Here is an 18840-nt window from a genome sequence, read left to right on the forward strand (position 1 = left end):
AGCTTCGTTTCACTGGGTGAATAAAAGTTTATTTGAAGGAATCTTTCCAAAGATTGGGAAAAGTTAATCAACATCTATAAAATAACAAAAAATTACCAACAAAAATTTTGTAGGAAGCTAATTCTAGAAACTATTTTCAAATTTCTACAAATCAATTTTTTAGGTTTATCAGTCTCAGCAGAAAATATTTTTTGTTCTCTGTGCACTTTTGTTTTTGTTTCCATTGTCTTGGTAAATTTATTCAAGAATTTTTCTTGATTTACCTTGACAAGATCATGGCAAGATCTTACCAAGATGTACCAAGAATTTTTGTCCTATCAAGATCTTGGTAAGATAATCCATGCTTTGTCAAGACTGTCAAGATCTTGCATGTCTTGGCTTGGTGTATCAAGCTCCGTTTCAGTTCACGTCTAAATGAAGACAATTTCATATTTACCACGCAAGCAAGTAAGATCAATTAGTTCCAGTTTTGTTTGCATAAACAATAGTAAATTGTTTTGAGTTACTTTTCGTACTTGTAATTTTATAATTTACTGTATAAAGTTTTGACATTATAGATAGTTAACTTGGATATGTTCTTCATAGTTGACAAAAAGTTGAGACCGCGAGATGGTGAAAATGACTTTGCTTGGATTATTTGGGCGCTAGTTGAGGTAAATGTTTGTTCACAAATTGAGAAGAGTTGGCTATTTGGGAGAAATCATGCAAATTTTGGGATAATTTGGCATTTTGGATTTTTGGGCTTCGTTAGTTTGTCCTAACACAGACGTGAGTTCAAGTTATTCCTCTCAAATCAAACACAAACATTGTTTCTCCAAAAAAATGTCGGATTTCTTTCCAAGTAGTTGTCAGTAATGTGTCTGTAATTGCAGACGCAGAGAGTAAACTTTACAAATTAACCGAAATTGCAATAAAAACACAAAAAATCAACCAAAACGCCTAATAATTACAAAAAAATCACATTTCGTGTTTTCAGAGGAATTTTGGCGGATTTAAAACAATTGATTAATACGTTCAACCCGTATTCAATTTTATCATCTACTACTGAAAGTTCATAATCAAAGACTATGATGACTTGAAATAACTGATAGTGCAATTATTTTGAAGGAAATTAAAAAAATTTATTTGGTTTCAAAAACATTTTCGGCAAAAATTTATATGATATTATTTTGTTGTCAATAACGTAGCCAAAGACAATCCCCAATAGATGCGCAAGCAAATTTTCACAAATTGGAAACATTTGAAACGTCAATTTATACCAAGTTTTTTTCCTATTGTAAAGAAGAAACAGAGCAAGACTCATGCGTGTCTTTTTCGACACTGAAAAACGAGGAGGCTCGGTAATGTGCGTTCGCACATATTGTTACGACCCCAGCTCGTCCACATTTTTTTTATTTAATTGTCTACCAAATGAGGAAGAGATGAAAAACCTCCAAAATTTCCCATATTGTTTGACAAAACAACTAGGTGAAAATATAATGCTGGATTAGAGGGCCGATGAGAATTGCCATTAAAAAGAGTAATAGTCAAAAACGAACATAAAAATCATATAATAGAAAACACTAATTACGACCAAAACTCGGTGTCAATATTTAAAAAAAAACCTAATAACAAAATGGATATGGAATCAGATAAAACTTGAATTGATTAAACTAACTTGTTCTTCATTAGATACGTTATGGGACCTGTCAATAATGAGACTCGGTAACGGGTCGACAAATAAAAGCAAGAAGGGTAAATTTCAAATATACGTTTCTGTTTTTGAAAACAACCAATTTCAAATTGTTCAAAATCTATACGCATCCAAGCAATTAAGAACTGTTGTTCCATAATATATGAGACGTCTACAAAAAGAACTGCAAAAATGAAAAAAAAACAAATAAAATTAAAAGTAACCAGAAAGCGTTGACACAACCGTAACAACCATCAGCTTTTCATAAAAAAGCAATAAACAACCACAATTGTGCATTTTTTCAAATGCAATTTGGGTCACTACATTTGTTTAATCATGTGGTAAAGAAACAAGAAAATCTCAGAAAGGATCGAATACCCAAAAATCATACTTCTCTTATGAAAATTCGTAGTACCAAAGCCAAGAAACCACTAGTCGAAAACAAAACCGATAAAACTGGTTGACGAGAAAGAGCATTCGACCTCTATTTGCTAGAAAGAGGATGCAACCTGTCAATAGAGAGACCCAGCGAAAAAAAAATGAGAGAAATTCGATAATAATGACAAATCTGAAAAATCCACTAATTTTTTTCAAAACAAAAATTTTCAGGAGACTAAATAATCGATCGATTTAAACCAAAACAGATTATAATGCAGCGCTTAAAAAGCCAGTTTCTTATCAATGAGACTGATTCTTAAGACGACAAAAAACAACAAACAGGAGCAGAACGCAAGAACTCAAAAAAAATTTCAGCACGAAACCAAAGTGCTGAGATCATTTAAATTGTTAGACATTAAGGGTTTTAATCTAAATAAAAACGCTTGAATTCCTGGGTTGTATCTCTTTGGATTTTAATTGGGTCTTCTTTGTAAAGATTCCTTGTGAAATAGACAATAAAAGGAACCAAAAATTTTGAAAAGTATCTTAGCAAATTATTATGAAAACACATTTTTAAGCTGTAAAAATGATAGTCAAAATATAACCAACAACAAAAACTTTGTTTGCAGCAACACCAAGTTGTTGAGCCCTGTCAACATTTAGACTGAGTTACTGGATGATTTAGAGAACAAAAATTGGGAAATTCGAAAATGTATTCTTGAAAAAACTAAATAAAAGTCTTGAATAATCTGCAGCTATGAATTTAAAACAGCAAATAGCTTCAGTTAAACATTCATAGAAGCAGTTTAGTTCTTTGATTATCAAAAATATGTTGAACGAAGAAGAACAGTTAGAGGCAAAGCAAAAAATTCATTAAGTCCAGACAATTTTTTCAGTGATATCTATAAAAAGGTTCTGTTGAACGTTCTAACAATGCCAGTTGGAGCTGTCTTTAACTTGATGGTTTGGTGGTTTGAAAAGGCAAAAAATAACCTTAATATTTGGTAAAGTGCAAAAAGGACAAATCGTTTGAAATTTCGTAGCAAGAAGACCCAGAAACCATTGGTTAAACATAAACCTTTATAAAGAACGTTTTCAATTCTTTAAGAATAAAATTTCGCTGCATGTGTTGAGACTAAGTTTCATGTGGACAAAAATAAAATTTAAGGAAAACTTCAAATATTAACTGATATTTTTGAAAGCAAACATATTTGAATTGATAAGAGGCATTAGATAAAAACTGAAAGAACTGTATAGGTTCATGTAGAGTTCGTAAAAATACCAGTTGGATCTTTGATTAATAAGAACAATACCTGCGGCTGCCAAAAATGATAAAAAAAGCCAAACAAGAGAAATCAATTAAAGTTCGCAAAAAACACATAGCCAAAGTCATAAAAAGACGATCGTATCTCTGAAAACATATGGTATATTTTTTGACCTCATTTTGTTGTAAGTAGGGTCTGTCATTAATTGGGCTTTGATTTGAAATCGTTTTTGTCAGTAATCAACCTAAAAAGAAACACAAAGGTTTTTAATTAGACCGAGCCCCAATAAAATTCGAAAAATTATCGTATGTAAGATACGTCCAAACCTAGACCTGATTTCTTTCCCGTACAACAAAAACAGTTTATTATTCCAAATGTTTGCAAATTAGGTTAATTAACAAAAGAAATAATTCAACAAACCAAAAATAAATGTTGTTTTTGTAAAATTATTGAGTTAGTTTATCAAAAAATTTGAAAGATTTCAATTCCAGAAGATTCCTATAGGACGTGAGAGTACAACCAGCATTTTTGAGGAGTTTTCAAAGATTGTGACAGCAGATGTTAGGTCTCTGCTTCCGACTTATTTATACAAAGTGGGGCAAAATAGCGAATTTGAGCAGCCATTTTTGATTAAAAAAGACTTAAAATCAAAAAATTTGGGCAAAATTGACAAAAATTTTGTCCAGAAACACGCAAAATGGGAATAAAAACAACGTGATTCCGTCAAATGTCCTCAATATTCAAACCTTCTTTATATCCGCGTAAAAAAAACAAATATCAAAAAAATCTTTTCAATTACATGTTCTACGCTAGACGGGATTTTTAATGATACCAGTCTCAATTCTCTGCAATGAATCGATCAACCAATACTGACTGAACAAAAAGAAAACCATTTGAGTATATAGTCCCCCCATAAGTTGGTCGGAATAAAAATTTGCCTATACATACACAGCACATTCAACCAGTTGTCAGCATAAATTTATTGCATCAAAATACGCACAAATTAAAAATTTCCAAATGGATCCAGGCTTGAAAGCAATATGTTTCATAAAGAATTGTCAATGATTAATTCTGATTTGGAGGCTGTTTTTTGTACATTTAGCAGCAAACTAAAGCTAGGTTTTTTTAATAAATATGAATTTTGATTAATTTTTTTCGGTTGTTTAAATTTTACGTTAGAAATTGAAATTAAAATCAACGTTGTGATGAATAATTTGTCTCAATTGTACTCAATATGGAAAAAATACTTTTTTTTTGCTTCTAGACTTGATTTTTTGTAAAATATTTTTTTAGGTTCACAGATAGTGAAAACAAACTCAATTGAATAGTTTTGAACTCATAATAAAGATGCAAATTGGATCGGGGAAAATATTTTAATCAATCTTTAGGGCCTTAATTTTTTATTAGCCACAATATTTACAAAAAAGACGGAGCAGTAACAAAAAAGCTCAGCGTGTTGTAATTTTAACAACTACTTTGTATAAAGTTGCATTTCAATCTGTTTGAGAAACAACAATATAATTATTTGTTAGGCGCTTTTTCATCGGTATGTTATTAGCTCTGTCATTGAGCGTGCCAAAAATATCATGGAAAATAGTAAATTAACTTCACGAACATCATCAAAACTTTAATCTCCTATTGAATTTTTTTAAAAAAAAAATTAGCGATTCGTGAGACCACAGTATGACAAAAAATCTTTCCATTGAAATTCTTTTTCAGGTTTTGCTCGCAATTGAAAATTTTTGATATGAAGAAATGAGTTTTCAAATCGTTAAGCACTCAAACATGCTCAAACATGCTCAAACATGCTCAAAACTTTTTTGTTTTTGCGCTTTTTTGTTTTATTTTGGTGTAATTTTCTTTATAGAGAATTAAAACACTTGCCAGATTTGATGAAAAATTTCACTAATTTTCCCTTGAATTCCTGCATCTTAGAAATACTGATGTATTTGAAACTTTTGACGCTTTTGTGAGTGAAAATGAGAGTAATAATGACGCTTATGAGACTGCAAATTGCTGTTGCCTTGAAGCCTTGTTTTCTTATCAAAACTTGATTGCATCACATTTTAACCTCAACCTTTGATAATTAAGAAACTGCAGTAATTAACTTTATTCAATCGTCAATATCTAAAGTTCCTCAATTTTTCCGAAATTTCTGAATTCTGTAATTTTACGCTCAAAATCTTTTTCAATTGTTTCGTTGCGCCGTGAAAATGCTTACAGTTATTTAATTGAATATTGATGTGCAATTTGTCGCCAGCAAAAATACATAGCTAATTTTTCAACATCAAGGTTTTTAATTTTAAAAATCTGGTAGAGATATCTGGTATGGTTTTATCTGGTTTATGGAATTATATCTGGTTTATATGGATTAATGAAATGGATTTTTTTATTTCCCGTACAAGTTCCTCCAAATTAAACTATGGATTAGAGAGATGCGGAAACAAACAATTTTGTTTTTCTTTCTGGAATAATGGTTTTGAATCGAATCACGAATTTTGACCTGTCACGAGCACCTAAAATAATTCCACTGAACAAAAAACCTGTTCTCAGAAAAAACTTTTCTAACTTTTACTCGGATAGAGAGATTAATTAAACCTTGATGAACAAGAGGCCACAAGAGAATGCGTACAACAGATGCCAAAGTTCGACAGCTGAACACCATTTGTTGTGATGGTTGCACACTAGCCTTACAAGGAACAGATGATGGTTCGAACCCAGAAATTGTTCATTTTCACCAATTGCGCCTGCTCAGAGCCCCCACCCCCCAACGGATCATGAGTTAAATGTTTGCAACCAGCATGATCATTTTCAGGGTGGCTACACAAAAAAGTCACGTGACCAGATATGCAAAGTTGTGGTGGCATGTGTGGACTACTTGGAAGATTCGGTCTGTAAAAGCAGAATCCGCTTCATCACAACATCCACACTCAGAATATCTGTTCTCACTGTGGACGACTTCGTTATCGTAAGTTATCCTGAGTAAATTATATATTCGCTTGGTCGAACAATTTCTTAAGCAATCTCTTAGAAATTGACTGAGAATTTCAGCTAAAATAGTTCAGCTAAAGAAAAATTTTAAATTGAAATCTGTAATAAGCTTACAAATAAGCTTAAAAAATAACGCTCAACAAGCCACGGGCATGGATTTGGGCACATAAAGCAAATTACTTTAATTATATTATCGTTTGGGTAGAAATGAACGCATGGGTTAAACACGTACATCCATGCTGCGATTTTTAATTCCAATTTTTAACTTAGCACATAGTCACTTTATTTTTCTCATAGAGTCTAATTCTCACAAAACTGCCAAATGACGAAAAAAACTGCCACTGCACAAAATTGCAGTATCATTGCTCGTATAAACTAATTGGATTACTTTTAGAGCGTGAATTGACCACGGCTCTTCAACGATGATGTATGACATTAATTATTATGATGAAAGGACGCAGATCATGAAGGTGATGAATAATGACGGCTTTTCTCATTTCATTTCAGCAAAATTGAAAAATCGGTGATTCCTCGTCTTTTCTTTGTTGCTTTATTTATAGTTTACCTGGTTCTGATTAGAAGCACTGAGAACATATGGAATTAATAATGGAGCACTTAGCGGTTCCAGACGCGAGCCAGACTTTTTAAATCTACAAAATGTAATTTCAAATTTTATAGCCATAGCAAAAAAGTTGGTTACAGCAAAACATTTTAAGAATCATTTTATTAACATATGATTAGTTTGGTCCTTGTTCTAATAGAAGAAATTAGTAAAATATAGTATGTGTCTATCCATTGAAAAACGTTCATGTTATTTTCTTCTTTTCGCTATTTACTCTCTTATTAAGTTAAATTGCTTAGAAATTTCTGATCATCGATCGGTAAGGTCACTCCATTTAGTTTGGCACATATTTTCCAGAACACGTTCGACAGTAAGCTATTTTTCTCTCAAATTTACTCAAGAAGGAAGGTATTCGTATATTTGACAATTTTATATAGTCCTAAATTAAATTTTAAGAAACCTGCAAATAAATTATGCTTTCAAAGTGACGTTGGAAAAATTTAGCGTCACTAAAACTGTCGGAATGACATTTGAAATATTTGAGTAATGGTTAAGTGACTCTGCTTGAAGTCACTGAAAACTTCTCGCGTCTATCGAGAACCGCGAAGTGGTTAGAGATATTAAGTTAGAACTTCTGCAGAGTCACTTAATCATGCTTAACACAATCACGTGCACATTTTATAATACCGAAGATGCCAGAAGTTACTACTTAGCGAGAAGTTGACTTCCGTTGACTTTCGTCATTTTAAAACGTGCGCGTCTCGTGTTTTAAGCATGGTTAAGTGATTCTGCAGAAGTCTCTTCAAAATTTTGACTTATTAACTTAAAAACGCCAGAAGTTCACAGTGACTTCAAGCAGAGTCACGTAACCATTACTTAAAACGCGAAACGCGCACGTTTTAAAATGACGAATTTCAACGGAAGTCAATTTCTAGCTAAATAGCAACTTCTGGCATTTGGACTTCTGGCACTGTAGACTTTCGGCATTTTAAAATGCGCATGCGAGTGTTTTAATTGTCAAAAAACTTTCAAAGTGACGTTGGCAAAGGTCACAAAACCTTGCTTGAAATACGTATATACAAGTTTTGGAGTGCCAAATTTCTACAGTGCCAGCTTCTACAATGCCAGGGGTACCTATATAAATACTTCTAACATGAACCTGCATATGAAATCTTTGAAATGTGTTATCTTTACTAACTCGCAGTCTTCAATTAATATGAAGAACACAAACACTCAGTTTAATATCTGGCACTGTATATACCAAAAAGAGAATTTAAAATTTAAATCTGCATGCATAAAGCCCTTCTATCTATTCAGACATAGAAACGAAAATATTATTTAAGAGACGAATCACTACATGATACAGAGCAATAGTCCTGAGAAGAATATAGGATAAAAAGAGGGTCTTGGGTACCCGCAGAAACAAATGAAGTTAGATCTTTTTTGAATGAAAAATTTTACAAAAATTACGTACAGTGGAAATAGAAGTGGTACTATTAACACCATAAAATCTAACTAACATCTGCGTAAAATCATTCATTCGTCAGATTAGCAGCTTACTGATTCTTTTGATCAGCAAATTTAAGCATTCAATTTGCACTTTCTGCTATTTTTGGGTGAGCAAAACGAAATTGCTTAAATTTGGTGTTCATTAAAGATACGGGGTTTTATCAAGTTTAACAGCCACCTCCATAGGCCCGTTTGCTTCCATAACTCGTGAATCTAATTTTTTTTGATATTTATAGGACAATACTGTTAGTTAGTCTGAGAAAGCGGGAAGCCAAGTTGACTGGTATGTCACACTAAAGAGCTATTCTTTTCTCACAACCTTGCTTTTCATGTTCATGCCGAAATCTGATTAGCTCAGTGCCTGGCAGAAACAGAACAGTAATGACCGAACCTATTACCTAGAAAGAGATCAAAAACCTTTTTGTCGACAAAAAATGATTTTCGTTTTTTTTAAAATAATTTTTCTGCTGTTTAGTAGTACCTTTTATGCTGCGGTTATTTTAAATGCATGCGTTAGAAACAGTAAGCCTTGCGCTAAAATCTATACCTTGCCACCTGAATACTAGAAGAGGTGTTTGCTTAACTTGTTGATGTTTTTGGCAGTCATTTCAATATCGAGTCAAGGCATTTCACAGATATGATTTAATTGGTTTCATCATTTTCAAAACTGAAAGACCTTTATACAATTTAAATGATTCGTTGAATAGTTATAAAAATCAATACATAGTGGCTTGAATTCATGGGAGAGATAAAAAAGACGTAATTAATTTTTTTAAAGAAAATTTTCTCTGAACAAGTTTTTGCTATTTGTGTTTTCTTGTTGGGATTGGTTTTGAAGCAGCCGTCCTAAAGAATTAATATTTAAATTATGATAACATATGGTAACATCTACAGATGATTTCATTATCCTAAGAAATGTGGTAGTGGAAAAGAACTGTGGAGCTCGATTACGGTAATACCTCAATTCTGCTAAACTTAACTATATATGAATAATGTCTTTTTTTCAAAATGACTCCGTAATTACATAAAGGATAGACTGTTTTCATTTTAAGAGTTATGTGGCAAACGAAATACTGAATGTAGACTTTCATCCAATCAGAGTCTGAAAAGACTCTATTCTCTTATATTTAGCACGGCTGACTTCAGTTAGTCTATTAGATAGTAGCATAGTAGCTACAACATGCGCGTAACTCCTCTATTGACTCCGGTGTCATGTACCTAATTCACCGAAATAACTAAATCTTGTCTTTACTGTTTTAGTTAGTCGGCTAGTCTGAGAGAACTAGGTAAGTCTGCTGCGCGCGCAATAATAAGTAGCCCTAAAATAAGGCTGTAAAAGGCGCACAACTAGGGCCTGCCTTAGTTAGGTCGTGAAGTCAGTGTTGCTTTCGCTTAGCTTCCAGTACTAGCTCATATTTCCATGCCAATCATCAATGTTGTTTGAATTTGAACGAAATAATTGCCTTCGTTTTTAATAAACTTCAGTGTTCACAAAGTAACTGTGGCATCTGAAGGAAGGGACTTAGTGTGTTCTGTGGTTGAAGACGAATTTATGGTCATTTATCAAATTTGATAAATTTTTCAAATTTGATAAATTTTTCAAATTTGATATCATTTTTCAAATTTGATGTATTTTTCAAATTTGATATATTTATCGAATTTGATAATTTTTCAAATTTGATTTATTTTTCAAATTTGATATCGATGTTTAGGGAAGGCACTTCATGGAAACGATGTGAACATAGGAGAATCGTCGTCGGTAAGATATCCAGGAATAATACTAGACAACAAATTAAACTTTAAAGAAGAGATCAAAAGAATACTCTCCAGAATGGCGTGCAGCATCAAAATCTTGAAAGATATAAGGAACTGTTTTCCTATAAAAACTAGAGTAACACTATTGAACGCGCTTGTTTTAAGTCACATTCATTTCTCATCTCTTATGCTTGTTGGTATCAGAAAAAATCTCATGATAACATTAGAAGAACAATTTAATTGGGGAATAAAAGTGTGTTTCAAAAGAAAAAAAGTTTGATCGCTCGACTGATTTAAAAATAAAAAACAGAATCATGCCTGTTGAATTCCTTCTCAAATATCGATGTATGGTATTTTTCATGAAATATGCTAGGAAACAATTACCAGCTTTTAGTAACAACAATGAATTGCAAACTTCCAATTGTAAGCAAAATGCGAGAACGGGAAAAATTTATCCGGCTATGAAAAGTAATTCGGAATTCCTCGATAAATCATTGATGCTGCAAGCCATGAAATTGTACAAGGAAGTTCCATATGAACAAAGACAAAAACTTGATAAGGTTAAAAACATCAAAGGTTTTTTGAAAGAATTCTATTTCAAGGAATATCAGAAGGACCCAAAGGCACTGGAGTACAGAGATTTGTTGAGGGACCTTTTTTAAGCTTTCATTGTTTTTAATTTCCTAATTATCCAATATAATTTTTTTAATGTTTTTAGTATTCCAAACGTTGTAAATAAAATATATTCTTATTGTTTTATGTATTTTAGAATTTGTACATTGCCATTTTGTTGACACTTTTAAGGTGTGTAACATTTTGGAATTCAATGTTTTCTTTTTTTATGATCTGAGCATGCAATTTTATGTGAGCATGCAATCTTGAGTAAGAAGCAGATCTAAAACTTGGAATTGCTTGAATACTCCGTCTGTAGAATAGTTTAGCAGAGGCCGATTACCTGGCCTCATTGGCCATTGTAATTTTCCAAGGAGATGTGACAGCCTCCAACTTTTTTGTTTCACTTATTGCAGCATCAACAGCTAGCAAATGTTCTCGAATAGGCAAACATTAATCACAAGAAAAATTTTTTCTCATGCTCATGGCCGTCAAATGGCCGATAATGCTCATGGCCGATTTCTTTTCATTGATAGATCTAATTGTAACCGCAAATATTATTGCAAAAGGGACATTATTAAACTCCCAGGCGGGACCGGGGCGTAGGATAACTTCTAATGGGTGACAATAAAGATCTGGCATTTCTATAATCAACTCGCGTAGCATCTATATGATTGCAAATTTAACTCCACCTTTGGTTTCTAGCCTCAAATTCTTGGTTACAATAAATTCACAAAAATTTAACGCCAATTCACAAAGAAACGCGATTTACATTTCCTAGAAATTGTTTATTTCTTTTTCATCAGTTTTCTAAACTTTTTTCTGTGCTATTTATATTTACTGGTATATATAGTTTACCTGGTTCTGATTAGAAACACTGAGAAGATGAGGCATTAATACAGACGTGAGCCACACTTTTTTAAATCTACAAAATGTAAAATAAATTTTTGTAACCATAGCAAAACAATTTGGTTGAACATATACATTTTAAGAATCACTTTATAAGCATATGAATATTTGGATCTCTGTTCTACTGCAAAAAATAAGAAAAACATAGTATTTTTTATACATTGAAACACGTTCATATAATTTGTTCATTTCGCTATTTACTTTCTCCTTTAATTTATTATTGTTTTTTCATTCCGGAACTCTATTGTTAAGTTGTTGCAATATTTGGATGTTAAGAAGCTTCTTAACTCGAATATTTCGAATGACAACAATTTTGAAAGGAAAAAATCAAAGTTTGAAATTATAGAGTGATATCAGGGCCAACGCAAAGATGTGATTCAGCAGTAAAAAATTTCTGTCATTAGAACTTGATTTTTAGGGTTTGGGTTGCAGCAAATGTTTCACAAATGCTCAAGTGGATAGGAAACTGAGAGCCATTGTTGACATTATTTCCTTCTACTGCGGGTCATTCCACAAAATTAGACAGGTCAGAATGAATTCCGAGATTAACAATTGGCGCTGACAATCTTATGATTATCTTTCCATACTATCCGGTTTATCGAGCGAGAACCATGGCTGAGCTTATATATCCATAAAGAGACCGTACGTTGCTTTCGATGTGTATGCTATTGTTGATGTAAATGCTGGGATTTTCCAGACCTTGATCCATAGTTTAATGCAATCCAGACTGATTATGTTTTGAATATATGCACTGATCCGTACGCTACGATCTGAACTCGGATCATTTCAGTCTCGGATCAAAATTTCAAAGATAAAAAGATACAATGAAAACCTTGAATTTCAATATTTTTTTAAATTTTTGAAAAGATTTTATCAAGGTTTTCGTAAAGATGCTGACTATGGCTACATGAGGAATATGCTGCACATACATTTGATAAACAGGCTGAAAATATTGAAGTTTATTCTCGACTTTTTGTGTTTTTAAAAGTTGTATTTATGTGAGAAAATTGATGTATTGTGCGCTGAACTTTTGTGAAAGGTGTTGATAAGAGATAATGGTTTCACCACATTTAGCCACTGGAACAAATATGCAATACATTCGGCATTTTTCATAGATAGTTTCTACATTGAAAGGATTCCTTAAAAAATATGGAAAAATATCACTTTTCGAGACGCTTAACAGAGTCGGATCGAGATAGTTTGTTGTGTTCAGAAAATCTTCACATTACCACAATAGCTTAATCGCTCGATACGCTCTGCTCCTTATTCATTTTGTACTATTTGCCATTTGCTTGAGATTTTTTCCAGAGCATTCTGGGTCCTGGTCCGGAATACGAACGAAACAACGAGTTCAAAATGTCCTTCTACCCGAAAGACTACCAGCTTTCAAGCGAGGAGGGAGCCAGCAGCGGTGGACCTCTGGATTCTACCCCTGAAACTGATCAAACCCTGTTACAGTTGCCAGCCTTGGGTCACTTTTTTGAGAGATATGTCCAGGAAAGGTTCTCCAATACTCCAGGGTCCGCATTCAATTTGAAGTTCATTCCACAACACAGAGAGGTACGATTTTTGGAACTGGTTTTGAAACAGTGTTTAAGGGGGTTTAATTTTTAATATACCAGTTATTTAGACGTTCATGATCTTAATTACCGCGACGATGCTAGTCAGTGTATTTAATTTAACAGAATGATTGATGCCCTGAGCGATCTCTTTCCAGATCATTTGGCTACAGTCGTTTCTGATTTTGTTCTCTTTCTTCTCTACAACACTTTTTGACCAAAGGACATAACCTACGCAGTACAGAATTCAACATAATAATAATAATAATAATAATAATAATAATAATAATAATAATAATAATAATAATAATAATAATAATAATAATAATAATAATAATAATAATAATAATAATAATAATAATAATAATAATAATAATAATAATAATAATAATAATAATAATAATAATAATAATAATAATAATAATAATAAATTGTTTATGGTTGGTACAGGATAATTATCATTAATTTTACAATGATTGCAAAAACAGAACACTATTTGTAAAATCAATAGAAATCGCACCAACCAAGAGCACACTATTAGGTCTCACTGACCTGTTTTCAAGTGCCTCTAGCGGAAAATAATTCACTGTCAATACCTATTCACTAAGGGTAAATCAAATTGTTTGTTTTTAGTAAATTGAAAACAAAAGAGACAAAAAAAATAAATACCATAATCCGTAGTTTTGTTTTTTTGTTAACTAAAAATTGCTTCCGTTAGTTGTTCATTTTCCAGTATGAAATTGTCTAAAAAATTCTGTGAAAGTTTACGTATTTCGTTTTCTTTCAGGTTTTTTACATTGTCTACAAACATTGGTTCGATTATTAAAACTAGGTTTAATAACCTTCTTAACCTTGTATACAAACAATTTTTCACGCATGAGTTCTTACTAGTTGAGATCCTTTTAGACCGACTTCCTGAAAAGTTTTCTAGATCCTGACCACTCAACAAATTTGACAAGGATGCAATTTTGCATTCGCCCCGAAGGATATTAATCAGAGTTTTGAAAAGTTCATATATGTGAAGTTCCCTAACAGTGAAGAGTTTATGTTCTTCTCTCAATGAGCCCAGCGATTCGAAACTCCTTTTGTAGAAGATAATTTTAATTAAACGTTTTGTAAGTTTTTCCAGATATTTTAACACATTTTTAGAAATTGAGCCATAGATGAGAACTCCATATTGCAATATTGGCTTGATGTATGTTCTAAAAAATTGGATCATTTGACGAGATGTTAAGACTTTTCTGAGCCTGTAGAAAATGCCACAAAACTTGACAAGGCGTTTTTCGATGTAGGATACATGATGTTGGAAACATAATTGAAAATCAATAATCACACCTAAATAATTGTACTGCCTTACTGACTCAAACGTTTCATTACCGAAAGAAAAATCTTTTTCAAACTAAATTTTCCGTCGACCATTAAAGAGCACGTTTTTTGTTTTATTTGCGTTGAGGACCAGCTTGTTTTCTTTTATCCAATCATTTGTGTCATTTAGTGCTAACTGATGATTGTTCAGTAGTTCAATGTTCCTACTTCCTGTTATAATTGCTGTGTCATCACCATACAGTATTAGATCTGTTTCTTTCTGCATTGATTTGATGTCATTAATATAAATAAGGAACAGAATTGGTCCCAGTATAGACCCTTGGGGGACACCTGTTTCTACAAGTTTCAACGAAGATTTCTTTGTTCGAATTTGAATGTATTGCTCTCGGTTCTTCAGGAACGATTCAATAAGCTTATATGTTTCCTTACGAAAACCATAACAAAAACATTTTTGTAACAAAAGTTTGTGATCAACTGTGTCGAACGCCTTCTTTAGATCGAGAAATATGCAGCAAGAAACATTAGTTCTGTTTGTCCATAATTGACGAATTGTTTCCACCAACGTAGCAATGGCATCAACTGTGCTCCGTTTGTTCCGAAAACCGCACTGTTTTTCACTCAGAATGTGATAGCGATCGAGGAACTGTACCAACCTATTATAGATCAGTTTCTCAAAAATCTTTCCGATTGTCGGTAGCAAGGAGATTGGCCTGTAGTTTGTTGGCTCATGTTTGTCACCCTCCTTGTGTAAGGGTACAACTTTGGCAATCTTTAAAGCATCAGGAAAATTACTTTTGATAATGCATCTATGAAACAATCGTTCCAAACAACTTGCAAGAGGATCAGACATTTTCTTTAGAAATATGTAATTTAGGCCATAGCAGTCTAAGCAGTACTTAGGTCGAATTTTATGCAGTACCTCTTCTATTTCTTTTTTGGTAATTTTGCTAAAAAAGAAAGAGTTGATGTTTTTCGGTGGTAATTTAGTTTTATTGTTGGGTTCAATTTCAGACGAAAGTTTTTTTCCCAATACTCGCGAAAAAGTTATTGAAGTTTTCAACTTGGTTTTGGGTGAAAATATCTTGTTCTGGTTTTTGTGATTTTCCCATCAATTCGTTGTAGATGTTGAAAAATTCTCTCGATTTTGCCTACTTTCCACGTGTTATTTTTTTTGATGAAAAGTCCATTTTTTTCCTTAGCAAGTTTTTTACAAGATTACTTGTTTTTTGTATGCAAGTTTGTTTTCTTCGGAATTTATTTCATTCAATTTTCTTCTTAGTTGTTTCTTTTTAGTAGTCTCTTTTTTTATTTCATTGTCAATCCAGTTTTTTCTTTTGCTAGGTTTCACTTTTTTCATGAGACAAAATTTGTCTAGAGTTATCGTGAGACTACTGTGAAGCTCAGAGATCTGTTTATCAATTGTTTTCATGGGGCTGCAGAGACTTTTTAGTTTTTTTCCTAAGAAATATTGGGCCTCTTTGAGCACATTTTCATTCTCTAATGCTTTCCAATTTCTCGTAAAAGTATTTGATTCTTTGCAGTTATCATTAAAATTTGTGTTAAAAGTTGCTAGTACAGTGTGATGATGTGAAACATCCGATTGGTCCACTTTTATTTTCAATGGAATGTTGGAAAAAAAGATGTCCAGGCTTGAGTTTGAAGAAACAGTTTCCCTAGTTGGTGTTAAAAGTTTTGGAATATCTAAGTTGTTTCCGTTCATTAGGTTTCTCAAACGCTTTTGCTTAATTCCATTTTGAATCATATTAACATTAAAATCACCACAAATAATCTGATGAGTTTTTGGTGGAACAACGAGTTCATCGAGATATTGATCTAGTATCTCGAAAGTCTCAAAAGTTGTGGCGTTAGGTTGAATGTATACACATGAAATTAAAAGTTTCGATTTTTTCAGTTGCACCGAAACACTAATTATCTGCAGATTGTTTGTTGTTAGTTTTTTTTCCACTCGGTAACAAAAGGTTTCTTTCGCATAAAGACCTACGCCTCCCCCTCATTTTTTTCTTGAAGCTACTAAAAGGGGATGGTAACCATCAAATTTAAAAATTTCACACGAAATCTGTTCAGAAAGCCAAGTTTCTGTAATGCAAATCAAGTCAGATTTCAATTCCATGGTATTCAAGTAAACATTAAACTCGTCAAAGTTTCGCGGCAGTGATCTCATGTTTTGCAGCCAATTTAATGAATTTTTTGTAACGCAAGCGTCGTTTGTGTCTCTGTTGAAAATCAGTTTTTTCTCATAAAAAGCGGATACACAGGCCAAATCGATCCCCCGGACACATAACAATAGCCTAAATTACATTTGGTTTTTGCGGCTCTTCACATATGAGGGAGAGAGAAAAAATTACGGGATTTACCCAAAAAAAAGAAAAAAGAGAGAAAAAAAAGGTTTATGTTACTTCATGTTGGCACTAACCTTTACTGTTCTGTCTTTTAACCAATACCATATTTGACAATTTGAACGGACTCCGCGGAAATCACAGAGTGTCAGTTCAAAAAGCCAAGGGACGGTAGTGTAAAAATAATAATCAGCTCCAAACACCAAAACCTGGAATGCCAAAATCACAGACTAGGTTCAGGTTTCCCGCGGAAGTCACAGGTTGGAGCCGAAAACGCGAACATATGACAATATTTTTAAAAATAACTACTAATTTTTTAACCTAGATTTTTAAGTCTTAGTTGAAAGAGTTATTATCCGCTAGAAACAAAATACTTAATTTAGCTAAAGCAACAAAAAGAATTAAATTACTTCAAACAAAATCACAGTCAGTTATTTACTTCCATAGTGAGTTGAGAGCAATGAAAATTTAGTTTGCTTGGTTGTTTGACCGTTTAGCATCAGGCATCTCGCAATCATTTGCTGAGAAGGTGTTTTCGAATGGTCGTTTTCGTTTAACCGGGATCAGTTTAACCAAATCCTCAATTTCATATACTCTAACAAACTTTGTTTTGTCCGATTTGTCATCATTCACCATAACAGAGACCGTACAATTATGAGTAGACGTAATAAAGTTTCGCTTGCTCGCCTCTTGCTTTATTAGTGCTTCGCACTCAGGCAATGGTTCGTTTATGTAGATATTCAGTCCGTTGATATTGTTTTTCACATTTAGTAATTTTCGTTTTTTTGTCCAGATCAAGTTTTTATCCGCAAAGTATAGAAACTTGCAAACCACTGTAGGCATTGAGTTACCTTTCAAGGTTCCTGCTACGATATGGCATGCTTTTATATCACAATAGGCTAGCTTGATTTGCAACAATTTTTCAAAAAAAAACTAGCGTCTCACTCGTAACATCTTTAGCTGTTCTGGCGTCAAAAGGGGGGTTTATTATTAGTACACTATCTTTCCTCGTATAGCGTTCTTGAGCCCTGAGGCGGTCGTTTATGTTTCCTTGTTTATCTTTCAGCGCATCAATTTGTTTCTGTTGTTCAACTACGGTTTTGCGGAGGCTCCAAACTTCTTTTGTTAGATCATTTACCTTATCGTTTTCAATTGTACTCACGATACTCTGCCCTTTGCTACTGCTGGTTGCATCCATGCTCTCCATCGATGATAATCAAAGAAAAAAAGTCAAAACAGTCAAATAATTCGCTCAATAAAAGTTAGATCAAGTCCAATAATAGGTTAAAGATACGATGCAGAGAAAAGAAATCAGCCTGTGTAAGCGCTGTCTAGAGAGAATGCAAAAACATCAAGGTCAACCGACTGTACTCAAAGCGTTCTATTTGACGTTTTTTTCCGCAGGTCCTAATGTATTCGGTCAGTCGTTAGGGCGTCATTATTGTGGTCTCGAGCACAAGTCAAAAAAAGTAATAAAGTAAATTTTGAATTGGAATTAGTTCCAGAAATAAACAAAATTTAGCCAGTATTTATAGTTCTTAACCATGCTAAAATATACAGAAAAACTTAGATTATCTAAAAAACACTTTACTTGATTGACATGTGAGATAGATTTTGATTCCGATTTCTAGACGCGACCATCTACTTTGTATTTTTCATGAGAATCTTGCATGGTTGGGTTGTAATCGAGTTCATCTGTTTGAAGTCAGTAGTTATTAGAATCAGGTTTCTATAGGTGGGAGGATTTAAGCGAGCAGTGTGTGTTTTATAACACTCTCATGCGCTTTGTATTGAGGTGAATAAAGTTGTGACTTTATTAAGTCTGTCTAGTCTGTCTCAAAAAATGGCTCGCAAGTTAACGTTTTTCAATTGCTAATTATTCAATTTAGAACATGAGGATGTCTCCCATTTTACATCTTTGCGGTTCTGGAGTTTTGTTGCTTGC

At 33.0% G+C, this 18840-nt stretch overlaps 1 protein-coding gene across 1 annotated transcript in view; it reads left to right on the forward strand.

Annotated features, from left to right (window-relative positions):
• Positions 1-492: 492 nt before the first annotated feature.
• LOC142344104 (uncharacterized) overlaps positions 493-18840 on the forward strand; it is a 72075-nt gene continuing 53727 nt past the window's right edge. Inside the window, exons 1-4 of the mRNA XM_075395593.1 lie at positions 493-653; positions 6131-6283; positions 12072-12179; positions 12962-13213. Coding sequence (XP_075251708.1) covers positions 573-653; positions 6131-6283; positions 12072-12179; positions 12962-13213 — 594 coding nt within the window. The 5' untranslated portion in view covers positions 493-572. The remainder of the gene's footprint in view (positions 654-6130; positions 6284-12071; positions 12180-12961; positions 13214-18840) is intronic.

Source organism: Convolutriloba macropyga, chromosome 8 (assembly GCF_964194025.1).
Source record: "Convolutriloba macropyga chromosome 8, txConMacr16.3, whole genome shotgun sequence".
In the NCBI taxonomy this organism is placed as follows: domain Eukaryota; kingdom Metazoa; phylum Xenacoelomorpha; order Acoela; family Convolutidae; genus Convolutriloba; species Convolutriloba macropyga.